Source organism: Chiloscyllium plagiosum, unplaced genomic scaffold (genome assembly GCF_037043375.1).
Source record: "Chiloscyllium plagiosum isolate Xiang-an unplaced genomic scaffold, Cpla_swu_hap1 HiC_scaffold_15, whole genome shotgun sequence".
NCBI classification, from domain to species: Eukaryota; Metazoa; Chordata; class Chondrichthyes; order Orectolobiformes; family Hemiscylliidae; genus Chiloscyllium; species Chiloscyllium plagiosum.
This window is the reverse complement of record NW_028270153.1, coordinates 66,482,408-66,494,708: the sequence shown is the minus strand read 5'-3', so window position 1 is coordinate 66,494,708 and position 12,301 is coordinate 66,482,408. Positions and strand designations below refer to the sequence as shown.

Here is a 12,301-nt window from a genome sequence, read left to right as displayed (position 1 = left end):
ATAAAAAGGTAAGAGAGAGGCAAGGGTGGACTTCAGACCACTGGAAAATGAGGCTGGAGAAGTAGGAATGGGCACAAGGCAATAGCGGAGGAATGAGTAGGTACTTTGAATCCATTTTCACATTGAAAGACACCAGCAGCGTAACAGAATTTCAAGAGAGTCAAGGGGCAGAGGTGAGTGTAGTGGCCATCACTAAGGAGAAGGTGCTGGGAAAGCCGAAAGATCTGAAGGTGGATAATCACCTGGACCCCATGGACTACATCCCAGAGTTCTGAAGGAGATAACGGAGGACGATTGTAGAGGCATTAGCAGTGATCTTTCAGGAGTCACTGGAGTTAGAGAGGGTCCCAGAGGACTGGAAAATGGCAAATGTGACACCCTTGTTTAAAAAGAGAGGGAAACCGAAGACAGGAAACTATAGGCCAATTCGCCTGTGCTTGGTAATTGATAAGATTTTCGAGTTCATTATTAAGGATGAGGCTGTGGAGTACTTGGAAGTGCATAGTAAAATAGGCCTGAGTCAGCATGGCTTCAACAAGGGGAGGTTATCCCTGACAAATCTGTTAGAATTCTTTGAGGTGGTTAGACAAGCAAGTTAGACAAAGCAGAGCTTGTGGAGATCATCAGTTTGGATTTCCAGAGGGCCTTTGACAAAATGCCACACAGGAGGCTGCTCAATAAGGTAACAGCCCATGGTGTTAGGGGCAAGGTATTGGCATGGATATAGGATTGACTGACTGATGCAAGGCAGAAGGACAGGATAAAGGGGTCTTTTTCGGGTGGCAGCTGGTGACTAGTGGAGTTCCACAAGGGTCAGTTTTGGGACCACAATTCACCATTAAACATTAATAATCTGGATAAAGGAACTGACAGCATTGTTGCTATGTTTGCAGATGGTACAAAGACAGGTTGAGGAATCGGGAAGGCTGCGGCAGGACCTGGACAGGTTAAGAGAGTGGGCAAGGATGTGGCAGGTAGAATATACAATCTGGGAAAATGTGAGGTTATGCATTTTAATCTAAAGTTATACATTTCATACTGATCCTGCATTTGCATATATCTATAACGTCAGATTGAACTGACTACCTTATCTATATCTCTTCATTTAAGCCCACAATAATGTATCTGCAGTAACGTTTTCACAATCTGCAACATGTACAATTTGTAAATTAAGTATCTTTAACATAGGCCTCAAAAGACAGAGTCTTTTTGTCCTTAATTTTTTTCCAAGAAGGTTAGAGGTCCTTGTGTATAATCGTGTCTGATATGTTGTTTGTAACAAACATGAAAATGTTGTCAGGCCAGTGCCAAACTCAATAACTCCTTTTCAATGATGGTAGCTAACCTGGCTTTTAAATTCTCAAATGCCCTCTGGTATTGTCCTGTCCACTGAAATTTCATGTTCTCCATTAGCAAATCCCTCAGTGCTGCCACCACACTATTAATGTTTGGTACAAACTTCCACTGGAATCCACTCAGTCCCAAAAATCGAAGCACCTCTTTCTTTGAGGAAGCCCTTTGTCTTTGTGTTCCTCGGGATCATCCTTCCTTTCTGATGCTATGTCCCAAGAGTGTCACTTCTGCCTTTGTGAATTTGTTTTTTTTTCTAAATTTATAATCGGTTTTGCTTTCTGTAATCTTTCAAAAAGCTCTGTCAAATGCACCACATCATCTTTTCATGAATGGCTAAAGTTCACTAAGTCACCAATATAGACAGCACAATCAGTTAATCCTGTCACAACTCTGGTCATAAGTCTTTGAAATGTGGCTGGTGTGTTCTTCATACCAAATGGTATTACTTGTAATTGATACAGCCCATTTGGGGTTACACATGCAGAACGTTCTTTTGCTGACTTTGACAAAGGTACTTGCTGGTAACCACACAGTAATATGAAGAAGGGCTAATGCCCGAAACGTCGATTCTCCTGTTCCCTAGATGCTGCCTGACCTGCTGCGCTTTTCCAGCAACACATTTCCATCACACAGTAATATCAACTTTGTGATGTAAGTGGATTATCCAACTTTTTCTACATAGTCCTCCTGGAATTGAGTCTGATTTAATTCTAGCGCTGACCTTCCAATAATCCACACAGAATCACTGAGTATCATCAGGCTTCAGAACCAACATGACCAGCAAACTCCATTCACTCTGATGGTGTCTTCTTGGAGCATCAGTCCAGCTTTTTTCTGTACCTGTGCTGCTTCGAGAGGATTAAGCCTATAGGGGTGCTGTTTTATTGGAATAGCATTCCTGACCTCAATCTTGTGCACTATAGTATTAGTCCTCCCTGTTCTATTTCTACATATGTCCTCATACTGTTGTGACAAGCCTTTCAATTCAGTTCTCTGGTGTTGAGACAGACAGCTTACCATCCTATCACATTCTTTCAAGACCTCATTAGTCAAGTTACTCTGAGACACATCAAAATCCAAATCTTCCGGATTTAATTCCTCACTCTGCGGGGCAAGGAGTAATACCTTTTTCTCCCTTTCCAAAGGCTTTATTACTGCCTATGAATTTCCTATCATTTGATACGTATGACAGGTGTAGCAAAATTCAGCCACATCCTTATGCAATCCAGACCAATAGAGGTGCTTTTGTATCTTAGACTGAGTCTTTCTCACTCCTTGAATAACTCTGTGAGGTATTGTATTCTAGGTCCCTTCACTAACATACTCACAAATGCTTTATATTTCCCACTCAGAAGTACTTTATGTTTATTCATTCATAACTGCTTTACTAATCCACTCACAAGGGATCACCGTGTTCCTGTTTCATTCATTACACCCTACTATAACATGGTTTCATTCATTCATTATTTCATATCATAAAATAGACCAAATCAAAATAACCCTTTCTAATTGAAACAACCCATCACTGCTTTCCCACACCTTCCACCCTAATCAGTCCTTGCTACAAGCATTGTTGAGGCTTGTTTAACTCTGAACAGGTGTCAATATTGTAAACAATACCATCCCCATCAAGTCTCCATACAACATTATAATATTAATCGGACCTTACCAACCATCTCTCAGACCTGAATAGATTACAGTCAAAAACTGTGGCACTGGAAAAGCACAGTCCATAAGGAATGATGAAGGGCTCATGGTCAAAACGTTGATTCCCTGGCTCCTCAGATGCTGCCTGACCGGCTGGGCTTTTCCAGCACTACACCTTTTGATTATGATTGCCAGTATCTGCAGTCCTCAATTTCTCCTGAATGGATTACAGAATACCAAACAGTCCCCCCCCCCCCCCCAAACATGTAAGCACTTGTTGAATACCTTTTAACAGGGTCACTATCCCCTTGACTGAGAAGACAGCATTTCCATGAAATTGCATGAATGCATGAAACTCACACAAATCTCACAACCCAGCTGAGTGATCAGTTTAATATCTTTTATTTTTTAACTAAGTACAGGTCACAATTTCTAACTTATTTAGAGCATATAGGCTGAGTATTTTGACTAACATTTACTAACTTAAAAGAGAAAATGACTAACACCTCTTAATTATGCAAATAGACTGGACAGACTCTTAATCCCAACAGGAGTAGCAGCCAGCACTGAGCACACGTTTTAACCTATCTCCTGTCTCCCAGGTGAGAAGCCCCCTCAAACCTTTGTGTACTATAGATAAAGCGATATAACACCATGGGAATGGAATTGTAATGAATGTAACAACTGTTTTAGAAGAGCCTACTGTAAGAATTGTATTTTGGGATTCTATTGCCGCCTCTAACCCGTGCTCTTGTGGTTGTGGAGTAAAAGAGGCTATTTTTGCCACTCACTGATTTCGGTCGTTATTTGAACACGATCCCACACCTCCTACTGGTAATTCATGTGCTACCTGTAACCTTCTTGTCTGTATGCTACCAGCAACACAATCTGGTGAACTTTTGCCCACTTCTCCTCTGCAATAACCTTCCAATGTCTCAATTTCTTGCCTTAGGATTCTACCCTTAAAGTAATAACATTCCGGAATACAGTGGGATTCCTTTTCTGAGTAGGCTTTATTATATAAACCTTTTTAAATCTCATGTCTTTGTTGTAACCCCAGTCAGCTTTCAGGACTAAACACCTCTGCCTGATCCTCTACCTGTTCAGGATTATTCTTTACTATTTCATCAAATAGGGTGTCAGCTAACTGGACCTCAACTCCTTCATTTCTAGTGAGTTTGAGAAGATTTATAGCTCAGGTTGAGGTTCTGGATGTAGGCTTACTTGCTGAGCTGGAAGGTTCATTTTCAGACGTTTCGTCACCGTACTCGGTAATATCTTCAGTGAGCCTCCTTTTGAAGCACTGGTGGTGTAGCCTGCTTTCTATTTAGATGTTTGAGTTTCCGAGAGTTGGTGATGTCATTTCCTGTGGTGGCATCATTTCCTATGGTGATGTCATTTCATTTCTTTTCCTCGGGGGGTGGTAAATGGGATCCACGTCAATGTGTTTTTTGATAGCGTTCTGGTTGGAATGCCATGCTTCTAGGAATTCTTGTGTATGCCTCTGTTTGGCTTGTCCTAGGATGGATGTGTTGTCCCAGTAGAAGTGGTGTCCATCCTCATCCATATGTAAGGATACTGGTGAGAGAGGGTCATGTCTTTTTGTGGCTAGTTGATGTTCATGTATCCTGGTGGCTAGTTTTCTGCCTGTTTGTCCAATGTAGTGTTTGTTACAGTTCTTGCACAGTATTTTGTAAATGACATTAGATTTGCTTGTTGTCTGTATAGGGTCTTTCAAGTTCATTAGCTGCTGTTTTAGTATGTTGCAACCACAGGAAATGACATTACCAACCTAGGAAACTTAAACATGTAAATAGAAAACGGGCTACACCAGCAGTGCTTCATCCGGAGGTTCACTGAAGATGTTACCCAGTACGGTGAAGAAACACCTGAAAATGAACCTTCCAGCTCAGCGAGCAAACCTACATCCAGATCCTTCATTTCTCTTTGGTTTTTCCTTCTTGCTTTAACTTACGACTGTGGGATCTTGTTATTACACAGTCCAGAAAAATTCCAGGGTATTTTTCTTTTAACTCCTCAGTTCCCTGGTTCTCCTTCAGCTTCTCCCATACAATGGGAATCCCTCCCACCTGTGATCCTGCTCGGTCATTTTGAAGAAAAAACTCTACTCCTGGAATTGACACTCTTTCAATCATTCCCACTGTCACTTCTCCAGTCTTGAGTGGACTTTCAAACCTGAACTTACACAGAGCAATGCTAAATCTCTGTCCATCTATTCCACAAATTACCACTCTCTTCTGTAACATTTCAGAAAGAACGCAAGTACTTTCATTGAGTCATAGAGAAGTACAACATGGAAACAGACCCTTCGGTCCAACTCGTCCATGCTGACCAGATATCCTAACCCAATCTAGTCCCATTTGCCAGCATTTGGCTCATATCCCTCTAAACCCTTGCTATTCATGTACCCATCAAGATGCCTTTTAAAATGCTGTACTGTACCAGCCTCCACTACTTCCTCTGGCACCTCATTCCATACATGCACCACCCTTTGCATGTAAAAGTTGCCCCTTAGGTCCTTTTTAAATCTTTCCCCTTTCACCCAAAAACTATGCCCTCTAGTTCTGGACTCAACCACTCAAGGGAAAACACCTTGTCCATTTATCCTATCCATGCCCCTCACGATTTTATCAACTTCTATAAGGTCAACCCTCAGCCTCTGACACTCCAGGGAAAACAGCCCCAGCCTATTTAACTTCTCCCTCTAACTCAAATCCTCCAACCCTGGCAACACCCTTGTAAATCTTTTCTGAACTCTTTCGGGTTTCACAACATCTTTCTAATAGGAGACCAGAATTGCACGCAATATTCCAAAAGTGGCCTAACCAATGTCTTGTACAGCCGCAACATGACCTCCCAACTCCTGTACTCAATGCTTTGATCAATAAAGGAAATCATATCAAACAACTGATTAATTCCCATGTCTCTTGATTTTAACTTCTTTCCCTTCTCCCCCATTCTTCCTGAGTAAACTTTGTCTACAGAGTAAGTTGTAAAGATCTGGCATCGTTGGGCACTCTCCTACAGCTCCTTCACTTCTTGTGGGATTCCCTTCACTACTTCAACTAATCCCACTGGTTTAGCCCCTTTCACCATATCCGTTTCCCCAGTGCCTTTCTTCAAACACCAGCACTGTGACTTTATGTGTCCCCTTATTACAGTGAAAACCCTTGAAGCCTTTCACCTTCTTTTCACTCTCTTGGGTTTGTTTTGTCACCTGTGGTAAACTATTCCCAGTGTGGCCTGTTTTTGTTTTTCAGGTAAGGATCTCACTCTTTCCCAATTGCTGTCCCTCACGGAATGAAATTGCTGTTGGAAGCCTAATTTTAATTTATGCATATGCGTCCGCCATCTCTGCAGCCCTCCCCACTGTTTGAACTTTCTGTTCCTCAAAATGAGTTCTTATCATTTATGGATGTGAGTTTTTAAACTCCTCCAGTAGAATAATCTCTCTAAAAGCCTCATATGTCTTTTCTATCTTTAATGCTCTCATCCGCCTGCAGACATTGCTATGTTTAATTCTTTCAAACTCGACCTAAGTCTGACCTGGTTCCTTCTTTATGTTTCTGAATTGTTGTCTATATGCTTCGTAAGCACTCAAAATAGCCTGTTTAACATCTTCATAATCTCTTGACACCTCATCTGACAGCGTGGCAAATACCTCACTAGCCCTGCCTACAACTTGGTCTGAATTAACATTATCCACACAGTCTCTGACCAGTTCATCTGTGTAGCCAATTTCTCAAAGGAAATGAAAAAGGCTTCTATACTTTTTCCATTCAATTTTGGTAATGATTGGATATATTTGTATGTATCCCTACCAGGCCGTTAGCTACAACAAGTTTGCTCATCATCCTTTCTATCCTGTACTTTTCTTTCTGTCATTTGAAATCTTATTGCTTCAAGTTCCAACCTTATCTTTTCCAACTAGAACATTCTTTCCGTTTCTCTACCTTCTAACTCCAATTGTCTTATTTGCAATTTAAGTTTTTCTAACTCCATGACACTTGACTCTGATATACCAAACTGCTTGGCTAACTCCATTACAATTTCAGCTTTCCTATTATCCCTTGTTGAGTCCAATTTTAGCCTAATTCTAATTTCTCCTTTTTCTGTCTTTCTAAACTTCCTTGGCAAATTTGGGAAGCATCTTTAACCCCCAGAATCTCTTTATCAATGTTAAGAGCTATTTTCCCACTTTTAATTTAACCAAAACAAATAACCAACATTAAGTAGATTTACACTTCTCACCTAAGTTTTATTTAAAGATGTAGACACTAATTCTTTGCTTAAATCTGCTGGGACTTGTTGTAACCCAAACCTGTTCAAATCCATTCAGGTCTGTCCAGATCGTGGACTCAGCCGCAATCTGTTAGGGAATGGGAGTTAACACCCCTCTGATAAATAAAACTGAAACACCCAGACAGGAGCATCTTGCCTCATAATCTGGTAACAAGGGATAGAACCTACCTCTCACTCCCCAATCTGTTAGAAAAGAATGGTTAAATGAAAGGAATCCCTGATACTCACTTTATAAGTAACAAGTAATAATTTATTTACTTCACCCTAACAGTGAATAAATTAACAGAGCTACTAACAAACCAGACAATTATGACGGCATGGCAGCTCAGTGGTTAGCACTGCTGCCTCAGCGTCAGGGACCCAGGTTTGATACCAACCTTGGGTGACCGTCTGTGTGGAATTTGCAGATTCTCCCCGTGTCTGCATGGATTTCCTCCCACAGTCCAAAGATGTGCAGGTCAGGTGAATTGGCCATGCTAAATTGCCCATAGTGTTAGGTGCATTTGTCAGAGGGAAATGGGTCTGGGTGGGTTACTCTTTGGAGGGTCGGTGTGGATTTGTTGGGTTGAAGGGCCTGTAAGGAATCTAATCTAATTCCTCTCTATCAACTAACAATACTCTCTAAATTCTATTGGTGTGCTTTTTCAATATTAGAGTGGTGCTGAAAAAGCACAGCAGGTCAGGCAGCATCCAAGGAGCAGGAGAATCGACGTTTCGAGCAAAAGCCCTTCATCAGGAATGAGGCTTGTGAGCCAAAGGTGTGGAGAGATAAATGGGGGAAGGTAGCTGAGAGCACAATAGGTGGATGGAGATGGGGGTAATGGTGATTGGTTGGAGAGGAGGCTAGAGTGGATTGGTGGGAAGGAAGATGGACAGGTAGGACTGGTCATGAGGATGGTGCTGAGCTGGAAGGTTGGATCTGGGATAAGGTGGGGGGGAGGGGAAATGAGGAAACTGATGAAATCCACATTGATGCCATGGGGTTGGAGGGATCCAAGGTGGAAGATAAGGCGTTCTTCCTCCAGATCTCGAATGGTTAAGGTGTGGCGATGGAGCAGGCCCAGGACCTGCACGTCCTTGGCGGAGTGGGAGGGGCAGTTGAAGTTTGCGGCCACAGGGCAGTGAGGTTGGTTGGTGTGGGTGTCCTGGAGATGTTCTCTGAAGCGCTCTACAAGTAGGCATCTGTTGTTCCCGATGTGGTCTCCTCTAAACTGGGGAGACAGGACGCCTACTTGAAAAGCACTTCAGAACTACACCAACACATTCCACCATGACTTTAAATTCACCTGGACTATCAGACATCTCCCTCCCCTTCCTGGACCTCTCCATCTCCATCAACAATGACTGACTCAACACGGACATCTTCTACGCCTTCTTCACTATCTTATCTACCTGCGACTCCACTTTCAAGGAGCAATGAACCTGTACTCCAAGGTCTCTTTGTTCAGCAACACTCCCTAGGACCTTACCATTAAGTGTATAAGTCCTGCTAAGATTTGTTTTCCCCAAATTAGATTAGATTCCCTACAGCATGGAAACAGGCCCTTCAGCACAAGCCGACCCTCGGAAGAGTAATCCACACCCCCCCCCCCGACTAATGCACCTAAGCACTATGGACAATAGGTGCAGGAGTAGGCCATTCTGCCCTTCGAGCCTGCACCTCCATTCAATATGATCATGGCTGATCATCCTTAACCTGTTCCTGCCTTATCTCCATAACCCTTGATTCCACTATCCTTGAGAGCTCGATCCAACTCTTTCTTAAATGAATTCAGAGACTGGGCCTCCACTGCCTTCTGGGCAGAGCATTCCACACAGCCACCACTCTCCTGGTGAAGAAGTTTCTCCTCATCTCTGTCCTAAATGGTCAACCACGTATTTTTAAGCTGTGTCCTCAGGTTCGGCACTCACCCATCAGCGGAAACATGTTTCTTGCCTCCAGAGTGTCCAATCCTTTAATAATATTATATGTCTCAATCAGATCTCCTCTCAGTCTTCTAAACTCAAGGGTATACAATCCCAGTCGCTCCAGTCTTTCAGTGTAAGGTAGTCCCACCATTCCAGGAATTGACCTCGTGAACCTACGCTGCACTCCCTCAATAGCCAGAATGTCTTTCCTCAAATTTGGAGACCAGAACTGCACACAGTACTCCAGGTGTAGTCTCACCAGGGCCCTGTACAGCTGCAGAAGAATTTAACATGGCCAATTTACCTAACCTGCACATCTGTGGGAAGAAACTGGAGCACCCAGAGGAAACCCGCACAGACACGGGGAAAATGTGCAGACTCCACACAAGGCTGGAACTGAACCTAGGACCTGAGTGCTGTGAGGCAGCAGTACTAACCACTGTGCCACCCCCTAAATTCAGCACCTCACATTTATCTGAACTAAACTCCATCTGCCACTTCTCAGCCCATTGGCCCATCTGGTCCAGATCCTGTTGTAATCTGAGGTAACCCTCTTCGCTGTCCACTACACCTCCAATTTTGGTGTCATCTGCAAACTTACTAACTGTACCTCTTATGCTCGCTTCCAAATCATTTATGTAAATGACAATAAGTAGAGGGCCCAGCACCGATCCTTGTGGCACTCCACTGGTCACAGGCCTCCAGTTTGAAAAACAACCCTCCACCACCACCCTCTGTCTTCTACCTTTGAGCCAGTTCTGTATCCAAATGGCTAGTTCTCCCTGTATTCCATGAGATCTAACCTTGCTAATCAGTCTCCCATGGGGAACCTTGTCGAACGCCTTACTGAAGTCCATTTAGATCACATCTACTGCTCTGCCCTCATCAATCTTCTTTGTTACTTCTTCAAAAAACTCAATCAAGTTTGTGTTTCTTGAGGATGGACTGACCATAATCTGCAACCACACCTTGATGCTCCAGGAAGGGACACCCATAATGGACATGGCTGCATAGGGGAGAAAGTGAGGTCTGCAGATGCTGGAGATCAAAGTTGAAACTTTATTGCTGGAACAGCACAGCAGGTCAGGCAGCATCCAGGGAACAGGAGATTCGACGTTTCGGGCACAGGCCCTTCTTCAGGAATTGTTGGCAAAGGGGTCAGCTCGGGTGGCTGTTTGATGAGCAGTGCCACCCTCTCCACTTCCTTAATAAACTGGAGTCATGACAGTGTGAGCAGCGGGCCATTGCACCGTGGGTCCCGCAATGTCTCTGAAGGGTCAGTCTGGCCAAAGAAGGGTCAGTGGCCATCCTTGTGAGGATCCCTCCCTTTGTACTGCCCTCACATTCTCTCCATCCACTCCCTCAGTCACCAGGCTGTGTCCTTCCAGAAGCCTCAGGTCTCTGCTTCAACCCCATTGTCCCTTTTCCGGGGGCAGAAATAAAACAGATTCCCGGGAGCAGGCCCCAGCGAGATTTGAACTCGCGACCCCTGGTTTACAAGACCAGTGCTCTAACCCCTGAGCTATGGAGCCGGCGCAGTGAACGCTCCCCGACAGGAGCCTGAAGGAGTCGGTCAGCCTGTCCTCGACCTCAGCTCCAGGGGGCAGCATCTCCGGAGGCCGCAAAGCCGACAATCACCCCCCTACCAGCGGATGTTGCGATGCTCCGATCGGGACGGACTGAGTTGTGCGGGACTTTTCGAAATGGGTCTCGTGGGGGCTCTCATGGCGCCAGGTCTTCCACTCGATTGAACAGAGTTACCCTTGAGGGTCCGATAATCTGCCCCCAACCAATATGGCCGCCTATACAGACAGCAAAGCAAGGGCCTGCGGGTCGCCGATCGCCCCGCACCAACATGGCAGACCGCCGGTCGCCCCGCATTAACACGTCGGCGCAGCCGTTCACCTCACGCGAAGATGGTGGGCAGGCGCTCGCCCCGCATCAATATGGCCGCACAGCCGCGCGCTGGCAAGCGGAAGCGCTTCCCGGCGGGCGGTGCGAGCATTGTCCCGGAAGTGAGTGGCGGTGATATCCGGTGGAAGCTGAGTGTCCGGTGCTGGCGGCTGAAGGAGCGGTTACCATGGGAGCGAGTGGAGACGGCGGCAGTCCGAGCGGGGACGGCGGCCTCCCGGAACCTGAGCAGCCCGGCACGGTGAGGGGAGCGGCCCCGGGGGGCGGGGCTGGGCGAGCGCTTCCGGTCCGACCCCACCACACACCCCCCCCCCGCGCCCCTCACCTCCCCACCCCCCCCACCCCTCCCCCACCCCTCACCCCCCCCACACACACCCCCCCCACACCCCCCCCCACACACCTCCCCACCCACACACCTCCCCACCCCCCCCTCACCCCCCCCACACACCCCCCCCACACACACCCCCCCCACACACACCCCCCTCACCCCCCACCCCCCCTCACCCCCCACCCCCCCTCACCCCCCCCCACACACCCCCCCCCCACACACCCCCCCCCCCACACACACCCCCCCCACACACCCCCCCCCCCCTCACCCCTCACCCCCCCTCACCCCTCACCCCCCCCCACCCCTCACCCCCCCCCTCACCCCTCACCCCCCTCACCCCCCACCGGGGTGGACACAGAGGAAAGCTCTCTCTGTACTGTCCCCATCAAACACTCCCAGGGCAGTTACAGCACAGGATTATATACAGAGCAAAGGCCCCTCTGTACTTATCGGATGCCCCCAGTATAGGGACAGCACAGGGTTCCTTACAGTGTAATGCTCTTCCTATGCGATTGTTACCAAATGCTATCCAGATATGAAACTTGGAAGCTTGCGTGCCAGAAAAATCCCACGAATGCAATCCTTTCCAAATCTGTGTACGGTTCTGTTTTTTAAAGTTGTTATTGAATCTGCTTTTATCATCCTTTCAAGCAGTTCGACTCAGATTACTGTGTGAATCAACAAATCTGTGCTGCCTCTGGTTCTCATATCTACCATCTGGTTATTCACCCCTCCTGATAGGGGAAACAAATTCTCCTCCTTTTAATCCGTCAACAATGTTTATTAAATTAGAATACGTGAATAAATCTCTCCCTAACACTCTGCACTGAG

At 45.8% G+C, this 12,301-nt stretch overlaps 1 protein-coding gene and 1 non-coding gene across 3 annotated transcripts in view; one reads left to right on the top strand and one right to left on the bottom strand.

Moving 5' to 3' along the window:
• Window positions 1-10,690: 10,690 nt before the first annotated feature.
• Window positions 10,691-10,763, bottom strand: trnat-ugu (transfer RNA threonine (anticodon UGU)). Its single transcript has one exon. It is a non-coding gene; the product is annotated as a tRNA-Thr (tRNA).
• A 475-nt stretch (window positions 10,764-11,238) lies between these two features.
• dnttip1 (deoxynucleotidyltransferase terminal interacting protein 1) overlaps window positions 11,239-12,301 on the top strand; it is a 97,177-nt gene continuing 96,114 nt past the window's right edge. For both annotated transcript variants that reach the window (XM_087995003.1, XM_087995002.1), the window contains exon 1: window positions 11,239-11,383. In XM_087995003.1, the coding sequence (XP_087851129.1) occupies window positions 11,312-11,383 (72 nt within the window). In that variant the 5' untranslated portion in view covers window positions 11,239-11,311. The remainder of the gene's footprint in view (window positions 11,384-12,301) is intronic.